Below are 22316 nucleotides of genomic sequence, written 5' to 3'. Positions count from 1 at the left end.
AAAAAACTCTTTAGGAAAATGTAAAAATATTAAAATCATGTGTAACCGTGTGCCGAAACACTACGATCACCTCGGGAAGCGAAGTGCAATCAAACAGGTTTGAAAATATTAGGGCTAATTTCTTAGCCCTATAAAAACTGTTATGCAAACCCGAAGGTTTCCATGAACATACAGACAATCGGAAACCACCAGACCCTATCACAAACAGAATTCTACAAACCACAGGTGTTGACTTTAAAGGCCAACAACCCGGGTGCAGAGTCCGTTGTGAAAGGAGCGGTAGCCTCCCCTGTCACAATCGCCCCCGTTTGAAATGAACTTCGTCCCGAAGTTCCGAACCGGGAGACCACTGTCCATCCCAAGTTCGCAGAATGGGAACAGCACGTAAATGTTCAGTGGTCATATTATGCCATTACCTGAACATATCATGCCGAGTCCCATCCCTGCTCGCAAGCGCCAGATGTAACCGTGTGCCGAAACACTACGATCACCTCGGGAAGCGAAGTGCAATCAAACAGGTTTGAAAATATTAGGGCTAATTTCTTAGCCCTATAAAAACTGTTATGCAAACCCGAAGGTTTCCATGAACATACAGACAATCGGAAACCACCAGACCCTATCACAAACAGAATTCTACAAACCACAGGTGTTGACTTTAAAGGCCAACAACCCGGGTGCAGAGTCCGTTGTGAAAGGAGCGGTAGCCTCCCCTGTCACACATGCAAAGGTGACATGCGACTCATTTCGTGGTGGAGGGTCACAATTGTTCTTATTTTGTTTATATCCTTCTGATAAACGAAGGGAAGTAAGCGCTCTCACTGCATAACGACATGTGTGAGAGTTATGTGGAAGCAATCTCCTGGCACCTGAGAGAATATAATAAGCATTGTAATGAACAAACGACTTTCATCACGTCGTCGTAAAACTTTCTCTTTTTGTCACATACTTTACATGATCATGTAAATTGTCTCCATTGTCAAGTTTCTTAATGAAGTTTTGCTGGACTTTGTTGAGATTCCATTGTGTTTTAAAAATGTATCCGAATGACACTCTCTGCGTATGAATTGTGCAGGAGGAGATGGAGAGAGAGAGGCAGAGGAAGGAAGCGGAAGAGAGAAAGCGCAGGGAAGAAGACGAGCAGAGGAAGCTGTAAGTGCCGTTTTCTTGACAACAATTTTTAAATGTCACACTCATTAACAGACCTGACCGGCACGGTTGGCCTAGTGGTAAGGCGTCCGCCCCGTGATCGGGAGGTCGTGGTTTCGAACCCCGGCCGGGTCATACCTAAGACTTTAAAATTGGCAATCTAGTGGCTGCTCCGCCTGGCGTCTGGCATTATGGGGTTAGTGCTAGGACTGGTTGGTCCGGTGTCAGAATAATGTGACTGGGTGAGACATGAAGCCTGTGCTGCGACTTCTGTCTTGTGTGTGGCGCACGTTATATGTCAAAGCAGCACCGCCCTGATATGGCCCTTCGTGGTCGGCTGGCCGTTAAGTAAACAAAAAAACCAAAAAATGAACAGACCTACAAGTCCATCAAATGATGTACTCGTCTTTGGCTAGTGATTCTGGAAATGTATTAGCCAGAGAGCAAACTTTACTAGCCAAACCAACCATTTGTTTCAGCAACTTCAGTCGCATTTTGCGAGTAGAATTACATTTTTACTTGCCAGTTACATGTTTCTACTCGCCATGGCGAGTAAAATGCTCGCTACTTTCAGGCCTGATTAATACATTTAATCTGAAATATTCATTTCTGGTATGATGTTTTTGAAGGACCATGTCTTCGAATTGTCTGAAAAAAACAGTGTATTTGGTTTAATTGTTTACAGTATGATTGTATTTTATCCAGAGAAAGTCAATGGTGGTCTTTTTCATCGCCCCAACTTTTCGAAGTAAATTTGTGTATAGTTTCATTAAAAAATAATTGAAATCGGAAACAGACATTCCAAAATTAAGAATCAACAATCTGTATGCCCGTCCAGTACGAAGACCATTAGGTTGAAGTGCTTTTGGAATTGTTACTTTGTTTATAATGAAACGTTCCATGAACTAATCTCTCTTGTTTTCTTGTGTGTGTTTATTTTTTTAATCATTATTGTATTTCACATACAGAAAGTATTGTGTAGACCTTTTTTCTTTTCTTTTTTTGAGAAAAGGAAAAGATTTTTGACTGTCATCATTTTTTCACTGTAATGGACATGGCGAAACGGAGTCGTATAAAGCATTTGGTTTTCTTGCTGTGTTGGGTGTACTTTATAAAGACGGTGAGTGTCTGTGTTCAGGAAAGCGGAGATGGAGACCAAGCGAAAGAAGGAGGAAGAACTTCGCAAGAAGCAAGAAGCCGAGGACAGAAAAGCCGCTGTGAGTGTTTTGTATGACTTGTTTCAGTCTGTCTGCCTGTCTGTCTGTTTATTTGTCTGTTTGTGTGTTTGTCTATGTGCCTGTCTGTTTATTTGTCTGTTTATCTGTCTGTTTGTGTGTTTGTCTATGTGCCTGTCTGTTTATCTGTCTGTTTATCTGTCTGTTTGTGTGTTTGTCTATGTGCCTGTCTGTTTATCTGTCTGTTTATCTGTCTGTTTGTGTGTTTGTCTATGTGCCTGTCTGTTTATCTGTCTGTTTGTGTGTTAGTCTATGTGCCTGTCTGTTTATTTGTCTGTTTATCTGTCTGTTTGTGTGTTTGTCTATGTGCCTGTCTGTTTATCTGTCTGTTTGTCTATGTGCCTGTCTGTTTATCTGTCTGTTTGTGTGTTTGTCTGTGTGCCTGTCTGTTTGTCTGTCTGTTTTATTGTTTCTGTCTGCCTGCCTGTTTGTGTGCCTGTCTGTTTATTTGTCTGTTTGTGTGTTTGTCTGTGTGCCTGTCTGTTTATCTGTCTGTTTGTGTGTTTGTCTGTCTGTTTTATTGTTTCAGTCTGTCTGCCTGTCTGTTTATCTGTCTGTTTGTGTGTTTGTCTGTCTGTTTTATTGTTTCAGTCTGTCTGCCTGTCTGTTTATTTGTCTGTTTGTGTGTTTGTCTGCCTGTCTGTGTGTTTGTCTGTGTGCCTGTCCATCTGTTTGTTTTTGTGTTTGTCTGTCTGCCTGTCTGTTTATCTGTCTGTTTGTGTTTGTCTGTGTGCTTGCTCATGCTCTTTAGCACTCATGGATTTTAGACACCTTCAGGCTGTAAGCCTCATGCAGTTAAACTGCCTGGAATGTCATCAACAGTCGAAAGATCATTTTGCACTCTTCTGAAGAACAACAAAACTGTCATCTGACAATTTTCTTTGTTTTACAATTGTCTGTATCTGTGTGTGCCATGAGCATAATGAATTGTTACCAGTACATTTTCTCAGTGTTCATTATTTGTTGATTTGTTTGCAGGAAGCCTTGCAAGTTGAGCTGGCCAAAACGTCCAAGGAACAAGCCCAGAGGTGAGTTAAGCTACTGCACCTGTCAGCCTTCACACGCAAACTTTCACACAGACCCCCCAAATTTAAGACTTCTCCCTGACTTTGATTTTTCAGATTGTTTGTTCATACCATCTGTAAATTAACCCCCATTTTCAGACTCCCTCCTTTTTAAGACCAGATTTTTTCAGATTTTTGGAGGTCTTAAAATTCCACTGTATTCAGTAGCCACAGAACCGTATACTGTATAGTACTGTCTCGAAACTAATGCGATAGTCGGACAGAGTTGCGCCCCTGGAACGGCAGGTAGTTCCGGTTTGTGTTTGCAAAATGGAACCGCATGACAATCCGAGCTTCCAACTACTTTACCAACGTAGTTTGAACAGCATACACAGTAACGTTTCCCTCCACCATCTTCTTCTCTCGTTCAGCCATTTTGGGCGTAAACAAAACAACCGGAACTACTCGCCGACAGCGCCGCGGGCTATGGCAGGGACGGACAACTCTTATCACTTTCGTTTTGAGACAATGCCATAGGCAGTTAAAATATTCTTGATTCTCTGAAAATGTCAAGCTTTACATTGACAGCTGCATGCACTTGGTAAGCTTCAGTGTAAAGGTGAAGATAGTGTTTGATTGCTGTGGAGTAACAAGTTACAGATATCTACTTCGCTTGTCAAAGGCAGTGCCTTTCTTTTGTGCTTGGAAAGTTCAGGGATTTGTGCCGTCCGAGAACATGGTAAAGGGGAAGCAGTCTTGTAACTTCTGGTCACTGTGTTCATACTTTATGCTTGGAAAATGCATGGATTTGTGTATTCCGTAAATTAGAAAGGAACACAGTATGAATGAGATGCAAATGCACTGGGCTGAGGTGCACGAAGCGACACTGGGTGCCACCCAACTGGGTGCTATAAATCTGTGGGGTCAGATTGGTTGAAATTGAGATTTGATGCAATTTCCAACCAATCGGAACATGCGGCTGGTTCCTACCCAGTAAGGTGGCACCCAGTTTTGCTTCGTGCACCTTGGCCCAGGTCACTACGCCCAGTCCAACGATCAAACATATGTGAACTAAACCCAGTTCATCTTTAAAGAGGGAAGAAGGTGGGGATGGGGTGTTCACTGCAGTAGATATGAACACGGAATCCTCATGACTGGTCTTGGTGTGTGTCAGACAAGCCCAGCTGGACCAGGAGCACCGAGACCGAGAGCTGGCGCTGCGTCTGGCCATGGAGGATCAGAACGCTGTGGAGGACATCAGTCTCCCGCCTCCTCTGCCCAGGTAACACTCTCCCTTTGTCTGGCTAGTTTGCAATGTCTGTCTTCTTAAAAAAAAAAAAAAATTAAATCTGAAACACATAGACTGCTAACATTCCAAAATTCAGAATCAAAAAACAAGAATTGAGGTTATTCAGACCTGTGCACATCTACGGTTTCTCCGTAATTTCTCCGATTTTTATATGCAGAATACGGTGCTACGGATTTTTAATTAAAATTCCGAAATTCCGATGTTTTACTCCAAAAAAAAAGTTTTGTACTTTTTTTCTGTTTTAAGATGTTTTCACCATTTAGTTGGCCGTTGCACTGAAAAGACGTTTTCCGATTTACTGGAAGCGCGCGTGTTCTCAGCATTGAGTCTTTGTTCTTAGATTTAGTTCGTCCAGCGTCTGCGTGGCAACTTGTGATTGAAGTGAAACATGGAAAAGAAAAAAAGAGTGCGAGATTCAGATAGTGAAGAGGAGACACCGGCTCTGTCACCATTCCCATTCTACAGTACTGCGTCATAGTGTTTCAGTTTGTGTGCTTTGTGAGCAGAATTATGTCTTGAACTGTCGTTACAGCTTACTACTGAATTATTTTAAAAACTACTGAAATTTGGTTTGTTTACTACTGATGAGCGTTTTGAGTGTGCACAGGTCTGGGTTATTGGAACGTTTAATTATTGACAAAACAAAATGCTACAGTTATAAACGTGAATTCACATTCAAATAACTTACAATTCTTGTTTTTTGATTGTTACAAATATTTACAAAAATTCTACCCCATAGTCAGACAATAAAGTTGCATTGTATAGTTAGTACATTTTGAGTTTGCAGTTAGAAATTTGAAGCCTTCTGCAAACTTTTCCTTTTCCCAGCCTCTTGTCAAGGTCTCACAGGCACTTTTAAACAGCATTTAGAACTTTGAAAAGATGACTTAAAGTCTGCTTTTTTCTCCCACAAACCTTCTCTTATTTCTTGTGAACGTGCCAAAAGGAATGGCTTACCTCTATAGAACAATATAATAATTGATAATTTATGTATTAATGTTAATAATGATATGTAAATGACCGTTTCATGCATTGTGCAGGTCGGACGCTGTGAGAGCCATGCAGACGGCAGCCGCCAACAAGAAGTACGACCTCCAGAAATGGAAGTACGCTGAGCTTCGCGACGCCATCAACACCTCCTGTGGTAGGTTCAGTTGTTGTCGAGCGTACAAGCGCTTAATACTCGCAGGGCTTCTTGGTACAGGGAAAGTGACTCAGTCATTTGTAAAAGATTTCAATTACACCGTTAGATACGCAGCTGTACTCCCTATTTGGAGGAGTAAGGTTTAGTGATTATTGCATCACCAAGAGTCAGTTACAAAGTGAAAGAAATTATTTCAGATTGCTGTCAGTCCTTCGTGGAAAATACCTCTTTTCGTTTCAGTACATTTTATAAACAACACTGCATTTGCACTGTTGTTGTCAGGTCCAGTCTTTGGTCATTGACGCCTACTATTTTTTTCAACTACACCACCTGAATTTAAACTCTAAGGAGTTATTTCAGAGTACTAAACTAAGAAATTGACCCTAATTGTTACCAACAAAACAAGGTAGCTAACTCTAGATTCGCAGTGTACCATTAGGGGAAGTAATCTCCTGCCGGTAGTGTCCTCCCAGTTATGTGCCCTCTTAGATTCCTCAGTCCAGATCTCGCTTCGAGTACAGCTAGGCGTCACTAGACCCGCTCCGTCCAACGAGTTTTCCTTCACTGTAACTTCACCCACAATTGTGGATCTGATGCATTGGTCTGTGGCCCAACCGGTCGACCGTCTGATAGTTTTGACATGTAGGAGGTCACAGCTGTTCCTTGCTTAGGAAGGGGTGAGTTAAAATTAGCCAGGGCAGAGGGAATCATTTGGTTAGGCCAAAAAAAAAAAAAGTCTGTTTACGATAACCCAACCGACCCTATTTTTTTCCCGCGACCCTAGACTTTTTTTTGGCATTTGGGAGAACAAACAAAAAAAATAACGTAAAAATATGGTTTTTTGGAGAAAAAAAAAATAAAAATCCCGACCTACCGACCCTATTTTTTTGGCCTATGTTACCGTAAACAGACCTATTTTCTTTTTTGGCCTTACCAACAGCTGCAGCCAGCACTCTGTTGAGCTACCCCAAAGCTTCCGTGCTGTACCGGGAGATGGGCCTTATCAGTGGCTGGTACTGAGCGAGCCTGCTGCTGCTGCGGAGGAAGGATGGGCGCTAAAAATTGCTGCAGCGAAAGAGGCAGAAATGAAGACCTGGGAACAGCCGTGAGGTGTGCTGACCAAACAATGTATTTGTAGTCAGGACATTTAGACCTATACCTATATATATTTTTTTTTTAACCCAGGTCTAGGAACAACACTTTATTTACTATGCATGCGTGACTGTGGGCAGACCTGGAGCTGTTGGACGCGTGCCGTGAGGAGTTCCATCGCCGCCTGAAGGTGTACCATGCCTGGAAGTCCAAGAACAAGAAGCGCACTGGCAACAAGGGTGAACACCGTGCGCCCAAGGCTGTGGAAGATGCAGGTATGGTGCTGGGTTGAACATGTCCTGTACATCTTAGTCTAATCCCTGTCCTTATTTGAGCCCGAAGTCGACTTCGCGAAGACTTCACAAAGCCTTTGTTACAAAAACTCAGTGCTGAAGCTTTGTGCAGCCAGCCGTGCAAAGTATACTTCGCGTAGTTGACTTGGCCCAATGAAGGACAGGCTTAAACTGGGTAAAGTTGCTTGCATCACGCCTCTCATTTTTGTTTTTATAGCACCTGTGAAATGTGTACTTCTATTCTCATTACTTTGGAGAAAAAAAACCTATGAATGCTTGAAACTCTTAGTATTTTTTGTTGTCTTCTTATGCTACAATGATTTGTATTTTCTGTTGTTTTCTTATGCTACAATGATTTGTATTTTCTGTTGTTTTCTTATGCTACAATGATTTGTATTTTCTTTTGTCTTCTTATGCAACAATGATTTTTATTTTCTGTTGTTTTCTAATGCTACAATGATTTGTATTTTCTGTTGTTTTCTTATGCTACAATGATTTGTATTTTCTGTTGTTTTCTTTCACTGTAGTACACCTTTACAGTAGAACACTCCTCGAATAAATATTAGAAATTGTATTGCTTATTTAATTCAATGAGTGCACTTGAATTACACACATTGCCCTCCAACATTTATAAGAATAGAAAATAATTGCTTAAATAAGTTCGGCTTTTGTTGTGGCGGTACTGTACTTTCAGTGGTAAGCTTTTCGTTTGCTTTTGTCATTTCTTTGGATTACGTTGGCCTGTAACTGTTTCTGTTGTTTCTTGTAATGTAGGACACCTATGAAAAGCTACTCACAGAAAGAATGCTTGAAGTTTCACTTACATGGTTTCTTTTTCCGTGAACTTATTTCCCAAGGAATGAGTGAAAGGTTAATTTAAGGATGCATGGTTTTCCTGTAGTTAAGCACAATAGGTAGAATTTTCCCTGAATTATGAATGTTCTGGTTAATCTGTTTTTCAAAAGGAGTTGTCCCACAGAAAGGTAAGATGCACCAATCCTACAAGAGTGTTTATTTCAATCCCTTTATATCATCCTGCACTCATATTCCAATTGCGTTTCAGTGTGGTGAATGTTACTGAAACAACCACGCACCATGTGTCCAAAAAGCATGCTTTTCTCCCTCAAATTGATTGTGTAACCAATACGGGTTTGGGGGGTTTACGTGCATGTCCGATGAGAAAGATGACTATACTCTTTGACTAACTTCTTTTGTTTTACTATGAGTGTTTTCCATGGAATTAGGTAAATTGTTCTTTACTAACTTCTTTCATTTTGATGAGTGTTTTCCATGGATTTAGGTAAATTGTTCTTTACTAACTTCTTTCATTTTGATATGAGTGTTTTTCCATGGAATTAGGTGAATTGGTCTTTACTAACTTCTTTACTAACTTCTTTCAGTTTGATATAACAGTTTTTGATAGTCTTGAAAGGAGCTAAGTTGTCCAGAACATTAAACTCCAGAAGGAATGAAGAATTTGTTTTACTCCAGAAGGTTGTTTCTGGTTTTGTTTTTCTTAGGTGTGCTTTAGGTTGATTCTTCTTTAGTCCCACTTGGAATAGTTGTGTCTACTACCATATAAATGGAAAAGGAAGAATTGCAGTGTTACAGGTGTTACTAAGTCTGTGGTGTATTTGGGTTTGTTGGGTTTAAGGGAGAGAGGTAGAAACAGAGACTCAAAACAAATATATTTGGAATAATGCTGTTATAGCATGTGTGTGTGTGTGCATGCGTGCGTTTGTGTTTGTCTGTCTGTCTGTCTCTGTGTGTATGTGTGTGTGTGTGTGTATGAGTGTGAGTGTGCATGCATGTGTGTGTAAACCTATGTGTGTTGAATTTTCTTTTCTTTTTTTCTTCTTATTATTAATCCATGTGTAAAAGCATGCTAGCAGCTGCCCCTGAGTTCTTGCCTCCTCATTTGAAATGCTTTAGTACAGTGGAGTCCTGGGTATAACGAAATCCCGCCTTTAACGAACTGCCATTGATTTCCCGGCAGACAGCCTTCTATTTCTTACTTGTTACTTTCCGGCTACAACGAACCTTTTGAACTCATTTGCATAACGAACCCCTCTTATAACAAACACGTTTTCATCGCCCCAGAGCCGTTTTGTCTCTAAAAGTCACAAGGCTACAACGAACTGATGTCAATAATTGTCTCCAAAGACAAAAATACACAAAAAAACACAAGTAAAAGTATACCGGTAACAAACCGTCGAAGAATGAAAATAAGCCGCACATCAAAGGAAGAATACAGGGTGGAAATATGTGTGCTCTGTGTGTGCGGCGAGATCAAAGGCAGGTCCATTGTGATGCCTTGTTTATAGACACTGACCTTCTTCCCTGGGGTCAATGACCCAGTTTTAGCTATGAAAGGTGGTTCCCCTGTCATATCTGAGAGAGGAAACACTTCCTGCACCGGGGTCAGTGACCGAGTTTAACCTATGGGGCGGTCTCTTTGATGTCTTGAGAGGAAACACGGCCAGGGTAGTACCTAGTAGCTGAAACATGCATTATCACAAGTTGTTTGACTGGTACTCAGGCGGTCTCTTTGATTGCTACACTCGAGGAAAAAAGTTGCGCCTTATGACCCGGAAAATAGGGTACATGCTTTCTCACGACTTTTTAAATGTTACTTCTAAAATTACAGTAAAGTGAACATTTGAACTATGCCTCTCTATGGATTATATTATGAAGCTATTGAAAACATGCATAGTTTGTACTCTCCAAGGAAAGATCGATGGGACGATCATTTGAAGGTGAGTGGGAAAACTTGTCTTGAGGCCATTTAGGGTTGAAAACTCCACAGCGAATTACTGATATAACGAACTAAAATGTATCTCCCTTGAGATTCGTTGTACCCGGACTCCACTGTATATGGTTTGTTGTGTAGCAACATTTTCAAAGAAACATCTTTTCTCATTCTTTACGTTTGCCTTCACTGTTTGAAATCTTTAGACAAACATTCTAACCCACCAAGTGAGTCATGCATAAAGAACTGAGCAAAATAATGTATATTTATTGCAGCAAAGAAGACATTTATTCATTTATTTCTTTGTCTCTCTGTTTGTTTGAGTTATCTCAAAATGAGCACCCTAATCCTCATGGCATCAATCTATTTATCCATCTTTCTCTCTCTCTGAGTCTATGTATAACCTTTCTGATAAATGCCTGAAAAACAGTGTGTCACTTTTGTAGGCTTGTGAAAAATTGAAAATCAGAAATTGAATTGCTCTTTATTTTGCAAAATCACCAGGCTTTAGTTATGCCGTACTACAGCCTTCTACACACTTTTGTGTTATTTTTATTACTACATGGATTAAAACACAAAGAGTGCATTTGTGATCTTTATTTCTACAGGGATAAACACAGAGAGTATGTGTGTAATTTTAACACAGTGTATGTTTGTTTGTTTGTTTTTTAAACATAGCAAGAGGGGTGCAAAATATCATTAAATGTACCTGTATTTAGGAGATTACGCATATCAATCGAATCCTCATGCATATTCAAGGGGGAAGAATTGCTGTTTGTTGATCATATTTGAACATGGTGCCCGTGTACAGCACATAAGCACTAAGTTCTAAATGAGTCTACACAGTGCATGTTGTGTGGAGCAGTCGATATGAGCGCGGGCACTGAAAATGGTTTTGGAACAGACAAGTGGAATTTTATAGCTCTACTAACTGAAGGCTTAGTAATAGGTTCAGTTTGGGTTGAGTGCCATTTCAGAAAGACTTTTAAGTATGGGGCTGAAATGGAAAGATCATCAGATACATATAATAAACAAATATATATATATATATTATATATTTATAAGTAGATCTAAGCTTGAATGTAAATTTTATCTTTGAAATATTTGCTTTGTGATTCGTAACTGAAACAACCATGTAAGGGAAATTTAATTTTTTTTTGGATGATTAATGAGATGAGGATGATTATAATGATGATGCTATGGATTTCCAATTTTTGGGTTAGTAATTGATGCATTAATTGGCGTCTCGCAGAATTACACGCCCCTGAGGAAGGCCTGGCAACAGGTCGAAAATTTGGGCTGCCACTTGACATTCTTTGTTTGGCTTTTCTTTTCCTTGATTTTGTTATATATATCAAACCTTTTCTGTGTCTGTTTGTGATAATCCCATCATTCTGAATCTCAAAGTGTATCCTTCAGTGTGTGTGTGGATCTGGATATTTTTAGCTGAAATGACAATTTTCTGACTGGTTTTCAGGTAAAAAGTGGAGTCTCTAGCATCCTTTATGCATCTCAAAAAAGTGGAGTGACGTACTGTAGCATTTTACCTAAATCAGCTGCAGTGCAGAGCATACAATTCATGCGGTTGATGGTTTTCCTTTGCAGCTGAACAAGTGCAGGCTCCCGCCCGCCCCCAGCAGGTAGACCAAGACAAGAACGCGCAGCAGCGTTACTTCAAGATCCCCTTTGCTCGCCCTGCCGACGAGTTCCGTGACGGCAACGACAAGCATGGCATGTGGTTCGCTCACTTCGACGGCAAGTGGATCGCTCGTCAGATGGAAGTCTACCCCGATAAACCCGCCGTTATTCTTGTGTCTGGTAAGCCCCAAGGCAAATAGTGGATGGTGTTTGAATAAGTGATGGTTGAGAGTGTACAGTGGATGGTGTTTGAATAAGTGATGGTTGAGACTGTACAGTGGAACCCCCCTTTTAAGACCTCAAAAAAAATCAGAAAATCGGTCTTAAACAGGAGGGAGTCTTACAATTGGGGAAGTCTTAAATTGGGGGGGGGGGGGGGGTGTCTTAAAAGGGGGTTCCACTGTAGCAGGGTTTCAAATAAAGGAGATGAAGGTGGTAGTGAATGGTGTTGTAGGAAACACATATATGCTTCTTTTTGGAGGGGGGGGGGGGGATGTGTTCTATCATTTGAACAGACCTTGTGTTTTAGGGGATGGAAGGAAGGTGACAAGAAGAATTTTGAAATTGGTATTGAGTTGAGCTACACTAATTTACTTCATCACAAAGTTAACAGGGGAGCAGATAACTCATCAGAATCTTGTTTAAACTTTTGGAAGATGTAAAATATGTGATTCAGACTGTTATTTGCTTTTTCAGTTGTGTTTTACTCATAACACTACTTCTGCCCATATCGAAGTCCTCATGGAATTTTGGCGTAACTCATTTCAGACAGCTTTTCAGCAGAAGGCCAAAACTGAATATTTGTTATCATGAAATAGTGTTTATATTTATACCTGGTATGGATAGAAAGATAAAAGAATGTTAAATCATGTATTGTCCATCATGTATTGTCCATCATGTATTGTCCATCATGTATTGTTCATCATATTTTAGAGAATATTTCTCATGGAGAATGGTTTACTTGGTCTAAAGCACAAAAACATCAAAATCGCCAAGAATCGAGTTATGCCAAAATTCCAGGATGACGATATCTCTTTTTTGTCATTTTTCTGTTTTTGAGTCACTTGAGAAAAAGTGACTCTATGTAATCGGTCAGTGTTAGTCTGTCCGGCCGTCCGGCCGGCCGGCCGTCCGGCCGGCCGGCCGGCCGTCCGTAGACACCACCTTAACGTTGGACTTTTCTCGGAAACTATCAAAGCGATCGGGCTCATATTTTGTTTAGTCGTGACCTCCAATGACCTCTACACTTTAACGATGGTTTCGTTGACCTTTGACCTTTTTCAAGGTCACAGGTCAGCGTCAAAGGAAAAATTAGACATTTTATATCTTTGACAAAGTTCATCGGATGTGATTGAAACTTTGTAGGATTATTCTTTACATCAAAGTATTTACATCTGTAGCCTTTTACGAACGTTATCAGAAAAACAAGGGAGATAACTAGCCTTTTCTGTTCGGCAACACACAACTTAACGTTGGGCTTTTCTCGGAAACTATAAAAGTGACCGGGCTCAAATTTTATGTGAACGTGACTCATTGTGTTGTGAATAGCAATTTCTTCCTGTCCATCTGATGCCTCATATAATATTCAGAACTGCGAAAGTGACTCGATCGAGCGTTTGCTCTTCTTGTTAATCCAATTTTTTGCCTTTCTTCAGGTGTGGATGACATGCAGATGTGTGAGCTGAGCGTGGAGGAGACAGGCCTGACTCGCAGGAGAGGAGCGGAAATTCTGGAGAACGAGTTTGAAGAAGAATGGCAGAAGTTTAAGGGGGCAGAGTATCTGAAGAAGAACGCCGCCAAGGTGTCGTCCAAGTACCTTCAAACCAAACTTGGTATAGCCAAGTAGCCGTGGCGTGTAGGCTTCGGTTAACTTATCCACAAGCGCTGTCTTGTTTAGGCATTGTAAGGGTCAAGTTGTGACATCATATGTTAAGGCGCCCTTTGTAGGTTGCGTGTTGTTCAGGTTCTTTACATTTGATTGTATTGTTTGTAAGAACTGAACATTATTTTAGCCTTCTTGCACGGAGAGATGGACATATCAGTGTTGCTTTCTCTTTATTTTTTCCCCTATTGATTGTGCAACGAGTGTACTATGAATGTCTTTCTCACTCACGTGATTTATATATATGATGTGTTCATGTAGATTTACACATTCCGCAAGTTATGCTATTTTTCAAAAATTTATGGTGAATTAATGAAGGCTTTTATTTTTTTCCGAGGTGGTGTTTTGTGTTAGACTTTTCTGGTGTTTTTGGGGTTGAGTAAATTTACAAAATACATTCCTGTTGTGGTGATTGATTTGTGCTGTCTCAAAATAATGTAAAAAAAAGAAAATGATAACCAACATGTCCAAAACCACTTTATGTGGGCTTTGTAATGTATTTACATTGAGGATATTTTTGTATGAAAATGTTGTTTTTTTTAATAATTATATCTTCAAATTATTTTTCTTTGAGAACTCTATTTGATTTCTCGCTTACTACTTTTCATATCTGAATTGTTTTGTTACGATTCAGAGAAAGGTTTCTTACTTTCATAGTTGTTTTGACTTGCATCAACTTTTCTTTGTGAAAGGTGTTTTAACAGTCATTTTGTCATTGTTTGAATTCGTTGTGGATTGCGGTTGTGTTGGATGTGCAAAATGCTTTCATTGTGTTCTTTAGCATGTTTATTGTCAATGGTCACAACACTTGAGTTTGCTATTCTATCACTGTAAGTTCAAGGTTATATTCTAACTGGCCAATGGTCTGCCTTTACACCTGTGTGTCTTCTTCAAGACTTTGAATCGTATTTTAAAGTGTTCAAATTTTCAGGCGTTTTGGTCTCAATTTGTATTTTGTCCGTGTTACTCTATTTTTGTCATATGTACAAGTCATATGTCTCATTGACTGTTGAAATGAAAGTACTATGTTTTATGGTTGTCTCTTGCGGTTGTTTGAGCATTCCAATATCAGATTTTTTTTTTAAATCTTTTTTTAGGATTAGTATACATCTATACTTTCGAAAATAAATTCTGGTTGCTTTTTGTGTTGTTTTTAAATACGTTTTCTTTTCTTCACAAATCGGCTATGATTGTTTAGAGTTCAAGGGAATAGCTACATTAAGATATTAAATGGAAGCTGATCATGTTTCATGTGAAACTGTGGCACCAAACGCAAACAGCACTTCTCTGATAGTGGAAAAACTAGCACACACATTTTGTGACACAAGCACATCTATAGAAACGTTATGGATGTTCATGTTGTTGGTTTTGTGTCGGTGGTGGGGTTAGATGGTTAGGTTTTGATGTAAGTGATTTGTGTGAGTGATTTTTGTTTGTTTGTAGCTATGACTGGATGTCGATTTATGAAAGAAAGTATAAAGGCGATAGATTGTGCACACTCTTGAAAACATTAAGTTGTGTGTTCTTGTCAACCCTTACTGAGCTTGCTACTTTTTGTCTAGTATTTACACATGACATGGAGAAAGTTAAACATCAAAAACTATAAAGATATGCATCATTGGACTCCTCATTTTAGAAAAAAAACAATGCAGAACTTCAACGACTCTGTTCATCATTGTGAGGTGTATGCTATGGTGCCATTGCATGCAGTATAACAAAATGGGACATTCGTTTTTCCTTTTTAATGAAAATAACTCCATGCTCTTGTGTTAGGGGGCTTTTTGTTTGAAAAAAAGAAACATAGAATGAGACTGATTGGCTCATAATAAACGTGTCTAGTTCAAGAATCTAGTGCAACGGTCCATTTTTTGCCACAAAGGTTTCATTATCGTTTTGAACAGAGGTTCTTTGTGGTGTGAGCCATCTAAAGTGTTTTAACTTTCAGTTTTAGCCTATTGTTTCCCTGTATTGTAACCTGCAATATCTCAAACACGATCAGGAATTGTTTTATGTATAATTTGTGGTAACTTTTTTTAATTCCTTATTCACATGAGATCTTAAAGTTCTAAAAATGTGAACAGAATATATTTGTTACATGTTTTATGCATATCATTTTCTGTATTGTGGGATGTTTTCATGACTTCTGATCATTCTGATTCAATTTTTGTTTAAATGAAAAAAAACCCAAGTGATTGTTTGTTGGTGAAACCTGTTAAAAGTAGGGAAAATAAAAGGGAGAAATACTGTTACAATGTTTGTGAGCACTCTGTTGCTAAACTCTATTTGGGAGATAAAGGAAAATATGTTGATACATTGTCTGTGATGTTTGTTCAGGCCGGTTTTATTTATTACAATTCTTCACTCTAAATGTTGTAATAAACGGTGACGTTTTTATCCTTTGTTATTGCTGTATACTTCTGGTGTGATGATGAAACACTTGTCCAGAAAAAAGAAAGATATTTGCCTAATATTGCCTTACTTCTTATTGGAACGCCTCAGTGAAGATCTCATGGCATATGACATGTATTTAGATAATGTTTTTAATGGTAATATTCTGTGCCATGAAATATGTCAAACAGATTTGGGCTGTCCTTTTTCTTCAAGTGCAGCATGATTTAATATATAATCCAGCTCACTCAATAGTGTGCCTCTACTTTTTGTAAGCAACATTAAGAACATTTTTGCCTTGAAAATAATTACTTTACCAATTATTATTATTGTCTAAATCAAGTTTGTGTTCAAAGAAAGTTTTGGGTCCAATAAGAGACACATATCAGATAGATTAGTTTGGAAAGCATCATTCTTTTTTTCTGAAGGGCACAAAGCTAGTCATGAGAATATGTATGCTGCACGAATTACTGTCCTTTTATTTAGAGTAAAGCAGTATTTTTATTTTCTTTTTCACTTTTATCACCTCCCTTTTGATGTGGTCACTGAAACAGGAAAGGTGGTAGGATGAGATAGGAGTTGTTGCTCACATTACCATCAGGACTTAGGATGAGATAGGAGTTGTTGCTCACATTACCATCAGGACTTATCAGAAAAGTGCACACAGGGTTAAGGTTGAACAAGCAAGTGTATGTTAAGTATGAGTCTGGTTTTTCTCTAGATACACACTCTTATCAAAACCATGTCTGTGTTGCTTGCAGCTTGTGAATGTTTGCTTGTGTGAACGTTTGTGAAATTTGCTGTTGTGCTCATCGTAACAAGTAATAAACATGCATATTGACCTATGGCCGACTGCATCATGTGCACTCTGTTATTGCAAACTACAGCAAAACAATGCACTTTTAGGCACCGCTCTGCAAATATTAACACCAGGGAAAAGGGGAAATGAGTATCTCAATCCTTATTGTGCAGTGGCAGATCTTGAAATCATATGTACGTAGCTTGTATGCAAAATGTTTTCTTTGACACGTTCTGCACATGTAGTTGTTACGTTTACACAGTTCCTGCATGTGTCCCTTGGCTTTAAGAAAAACTTGGAAAAAAATCAGTAGAAGGACACACACAAAATATTTTGTGACTTAGAAAAAAACCGAGATGGTGAATGAAAAGTAGTTAGTTTGTATGATTGAACATTAGGACCTTTGTAACTCGCTGTGGTTTTGCCAGTTCCAGACATTGTAGATCTGTCTGCTTACATTAAATAATGGCAGTGTAACAGGTGTGTGTTTATGTTAACTTAGTCGACAAAAGCGCCGCAGAAGGAACAAGTGACCGAGGAATGGTCATTATAGTAACAAAATGATTGGAGAATGGTTACCACCCCAAGACTTACCATCATACATGCATAAGTTTCAGTGAAACAATGTTTATAAATATATGACTTGCTCTAACAATAGTAGCAGAATTGACACCCATCTGCTTCTTTCTATAGACAGTTTTTCTGTTCTCTTCTAACTGTATTTCACACACAAGTGACAATTGTGGTGACAACACTGGCTTGTATTTCTACTTTTGTCACTTTGATAACTTAGATATCTAGAAAATGTTTTCACTACCCCCCGCGGGTTAGGGGGAAGAATTTACCTGATGCTCCCCAGCATGTCGTAAGAGGCGACTAACGGATTCTGTTTCTCTTTTTACACTTGTTAAGTGTTTCTTAATTATAGAATATAGTCAATTTTTGTAAAGATTTTAGTCAAGCAGTATGTAAGAAATGTTAAGTCCTTTGTACTGGAAACTTGCATTCTCCCAGTAAGGTAATACATTGTACTACGTTGCAAGCCCCTGGAGCAATTTTTTGATTAGTGCTTTTGTGAACAAGAAACAATTGACAAGTGGCTCTATCCATCTCCCCCCTTTCCCCGTCGCGATATAACCTTCGTGGTTGAAAACGACGTTAAACACCAAATAAAGAAAGAAAGAAATGTTTTGTGTGAGAAGTTTAGTGTTGTGAAACTAAATTGTCGTTAAGTAAGAACAGTCTTGCGATTGTGAAATTAAAGTTGTCAATAAGCAACTCTTTTGTCCATGTGTTTGTTCATGTGTGTGTGTGTGTGTGTGTGTGCGTGCATGTACGAGAGATACAGAGCTAGAGTATAGTATATGTGCGAGAGAAAAATAAATGTATGCGTATATCAAAAGCTTAAAACGTGTCGTTGCATCTGCTGCTCTGTGCTAGATAAGACACCACACCATGTTGCAAGAGTTCCTCAGCAAGGAAAACATTTAATTCACTACCTAATCACACACTTTGACACAGACATCCACACACACACACACACACACACACAAACATATATACACACACACACACACACACCTTTTACTTTGTTCCTATTATCTCAGCGTAAAGTGCAGGGGTGGGTTGCATGAGAGAACTCAAATTCCAAGCTCAAACGGTTCGACTTTACTCTAAAGCTTGCTCTGTTAAGAATCCGCAAAGCACGAAACGAAGTCAGGGTGCATGAGCCGTCTTTAGGGCCGACTCAACAGAGAAAGAGGGCAAGTCGACGTTGTCGACCTACTTAGAGCGTTAGTGGGAGATTCCATGACGTCATGGGAAATGTGGTCAGCAACAGCCAATGCAAACTGCAGTCTAGTAGGTTCGCGGGAAAAGGGCGCATCAGAAACCGTCTGTTACACAATAATGTACTCTGCGGCATCTGGGCGCATTCAAGCATGCACAGGAAGCGCGCGCTCATACCAACACAAGAGATGCCGTGTGTAGTACAAAGTAGAGCGTACGGCGTTATAGTACTATTTTGTGCATTGTGCATGTTGGATCGAGTAGAAGAAAAATAAAGATTGTCTTCTTGATCTTGAATCGCTCTCTACTGAAAAGGTAAACATAGACCAAAAATTAAAAAAGTAAATACAAAAAGAAGATAAAAATACAGTAATTACAAAAAAACACAAATTATATCAAAATAAACAAGTCGCGTAAGGCGAAAATACAATATTTAGTCAAGTAGCTGTCGAACTCACAGAATGAAACTGAACGCAATGCCATTTTACTCGTAGCATCGTCAGGCCACCGCTCATGGCAAAGGCAGTGAAATTGACAAGAAGAGCGGGGTAGTAGTTGCGCTAAGAAGGATAGCACGCTTTTCTGTACCTCTCTTTGTTTTAACTTTCTGAGCGTGTTTTTAATCCAAACATATCATATCTATATGTTTTTGGAATCAGGAACCGACAAGGAATAAGATGAAAGTGTTTTTAAATTGATTTGGACAATTTAATTTTGATAATAATTTTTATATATTTAATTTTCAGAGCTTGTTTTTAATTCGAATATAACATATTTATATGTTTTTGGAATCAGCAAATGATGGAGAATAAAACAAACGTAAATTTGGATTGTTTTATAAATTTTTATTTTTTTTTTAAATTTTCCGATTTTTAATGACCAAAGTCATTAATTAATTTTTAAGCCACCAAGCTGAGCGGGGTATTCGTTGCGCTGAGAAGGATAGCACGCTTTTCTGTACCTCTCTTCGTTTTAACTTTCTGAGCGTGTTTTTAATCCAAACATATTATATCTATATGTTTTCGGAATCAGGAACCAACAAGGAATAAGATGAAAGTGTTTTTAAATTGATTTCGAAAAAAAAAATTTGATAATAATTTTTATATATTTAATTTTCAGAGCTTGTTTTTAATCCAAATATAACATATTTATATGTTTTTGGAATCAGCAAATGATGGAGAATAAGATAAACGTAAATTTGGATCGTTTTATAAATTTTTACTAGTTTTTTTTTACAATTTTCAGATTTTTAATGACCAAAGTCATTAATTAATTTTTAAGCCACCAAGCTGAAATGCAATACGAAGTCCGGGCTTCGTCGAAGATTACTTGACCAAAATTTCAACCAATTTGGTTGAAAAATGAGGGCGTGACAGTGCCGCCTCAACTTTCACGAAAAGCCGGATATGACGTCATCAAAGACATTTATCAAAAAAATGAAAACAAGAAGAGCAAACGCTCGATCGAGTCACTTTCGCAGTTCTGAATATTATATGAGGCATCAGATGGACAGGAAGAAATTGCTATTCACAACACAATACAGATGTAAATAATTTGATGTAAAGAATAATCCTATAAAGTTTGAATCAAATCCGATGAATAGTTTCAGAGATATGATATTTCAATTTTTTTCCTTCAAGACACACCTGTGACCTTGAAAAAGGTCAAAGGTCACCAAAGCAGACGTCAAAGTGTAGAGGTCACTGGGAGTCACGTTCACATAAAATTTGAGCCCGGTCACTTTTATAGTTTCCGAGAAAAGCCCAACGTTAAGTTGTGTGTTGCCGAACAGAAAAGGCTAGTTATCTCCCTTGTTTTTCTGATAACGTTCGTAAAAGGCTACAGATGTAAATACTTTGATGTAAAGAATAATCCTACAAAGTTTCAATCACATCCGATGAACTTTGTCAAAGATATAAAATGTCTAATTTTTCCTTTGACGCTGACCTGTGACCTTGAAAAAGGTCAAAGGTCAACGAAACCATCGTTAAAGTGTAGAGGTCATTGGAGGTCACGACTAAACAAAATATGAGCCCGATCGCTTTGATAGTTTCCGAGAAAAGTCCAACGTTAAGGTGGTGTCTACGGACGGCCGGCCGGACAGACTAACACTGACCGATTACATAGAGTCACTTTTTCTCAAGTGACTCAAAAACGTTCGGGGATTTCATACCCAGGAACTCTCATGTCAAATTTCATAAAGATCGGTCCAGTAGTTTAGTCTGAATCGCTCTACACACACACACAGACACACGCACATACACCACGACCCTCGTTTAGATTCCCCCTCGATGTTAAAATATTTAGTCAAAACTTGACTAAATATAACAAGTCGCGTAAGGCGAAAATACAATATTTAGTCAAGTAGCTGTCGAACTCACAGAATGAAACTGAACGCAATGCCATTTTTCAGCAAGACCGTATACTCGTAGCATCGTCAGTCCACCGCTCATGGCAAAGGCAGTGAAATTGACAAGAAGAGCGGGGTAGTAGTTGCGCTAAGAAGGATAGCACGCGTTTCTGTACCTCTCTTTGTTTTAACTTTCTGAGCGTGTTTTTAATCCAAACATATCATATCTATATGTTTTTGGAATCAGGAACCGACAAGGAATAAGATGAAAGTGTTTTTAAATTGATTTCGACAATTTAATTTTGATAATAATTTTTATATATTTAATTTTCAGAGCTTGTTTTTAATCCGAATATAACATATTTATATGTTTTTGGAATCAGCAAATGATGGAGAATAAGATAAACGTAAATTTGGATCGTTTTATAAATTTTTATTTTTTTTTTACAATTTTCAGATTTTTAATGACCAAAGTCATTAATTAATTTTTAAGCCACCAAGCTGAAATGCAATACCGAACCCCGGGCTTTGTCGAAGATTACTTGACCAAAATTTCAACCAATTTAGTTGAAAAATGAGGGCGTGACAGTGCCGCCTCAACTTTCACGAAAAGCCGGATATGACGTCATCAAAGACATTTATAAAAAAAATGAAAAAAACCTATGGGGATTTCATACCCAGGAACTCTCATGTCAAATTTCATAAAGATCGGTCCAGTAGTTTAGTCTGAATCGCTCTACACACACACACACACACACACACACACACACACACACACACACACACACACACACACAGACACACGCACATACACCACGACCCTCGTTTCGATTCCCCCTCGATGTTAAAATATTTAGTCAAAACTTGACTAAATATAAAAAGAAAGAAAGAAAGAAAGAAAGAAAGGAAAAATGAAGAAAAAGGGAAAGAAGGAAGGAAAGAAAAAAAGAAAGAAAGAAAAAGAAAAAGAAAGAAAGAAAGAAAGAAAGAAAGAAAGAAAGAAAGAAAGAAAAAAAGAAAGAAAGAAAGAAAGAAAGAAAGAAAAAAAGAAAGAAAGAAAAAGAAAAAGAAAATGAAAAAAAGAAAGAAAGAAAGAAAGAAAGAAAGAAAGAAAGAAAGAAAGAAAGAAAGAAAAAATTAAGGAAAGGGGAAAGAAAGAAGGAAGGAGAAAGGAAAAAAGGAAAAAAGAACGAAAGAATGGCTAATCGTGTTCTTTGGTGTAAGTATCAATTACACACTATAAAGCAGCCAGGTACACACACTCACAGACTTGTACCGAAAGCTCGATCACAAATCCAGTTGATCCTGTTTTCCATTAATCTCCAACAATCTCTTGCACGAAATACCTCAAAGAGCACAAACCACAATTTCCCGTTTCCGACTCTCTCTCTGCATATAGGCCTACACGTGTACAAACACATTCACTCTCTCACCGTGCATTTTCCGCCTAGCTCTTTTGCGGATTAGCAAAGGATTAGGGATTATTGATACGCCTGGAT

General features: G+C 38.6%; 1 protein-coding gene across 5 annotated transcripts in view; it reads left to right on the top strand.

Annotated features, from left to right (window-relative positions):
• Window positions 1–17957, top strand: part of LOC138962969 (unconventional myosin-VI-like) — a 69729-nt gene extending 51772 nt beyond the window's left edge. For 4 of the 5 annotated variants that reach the window (XM_070334937.1, XM_070334935.1, XM_070334936.1 and 1 more), the window contains 9 exons: window positions 1073–1149; window positions 2285–2363; window positions 3360–3409; window positions 4560–4667; window positions 5735–5838; window positions 7071–7205; window positions 8189–8206; window positions 11578–11790; window positions 13266–17957. In XM_070334937.1, coding sequence (XP_070191038.1) covers window positions 1073–1149; window positions 2285–2363; window positions 3360–3409; window positions 4560–4667; window positions 5735–5838; window positions 7071–7205; window positions 8189–8206; window positions 11578–11790; window positions 13266–13456 — 975 coding nt within the window. In that variant the 3' untranslated portion in view covers window positions 13457–17957. The remainder of the gene's footprint in view (window positions 1–1072; window positions 1150–2284; window positions 2364–3359; window positions 3410–4559; window positions 4668–5734; window positions 5839–7070; window positions 7206–8188; window positions 8207–11577; window positions 11791–13265) is intronic. The other variant, XM_070334938.1, reaches the window with a different exon arrangement.
• The last annotated feature ends 4359 nt before the right edge of the window (window positions 17958–22316 follow it).

This window comes from Littorina saxatilis, linkage group LG3, assembly GCF_037325665.1.
Source record: "Littorina saxatilis isolate snail1 linkage group LG3, US_GU_Lsax_2.0, whole genome shotgun sequence".
NCBI lineage: Eukaryota > Metazoa > Mollusca > Gastropoda > Littorinimorpha > Littorinidae > Littorina > Littorina saxatilis.
The sequence above is the reverse complement of the archived record's forward strand: the minus strand, read 5'-3'. Positions and strand labels throughout refer to the sequence as shown.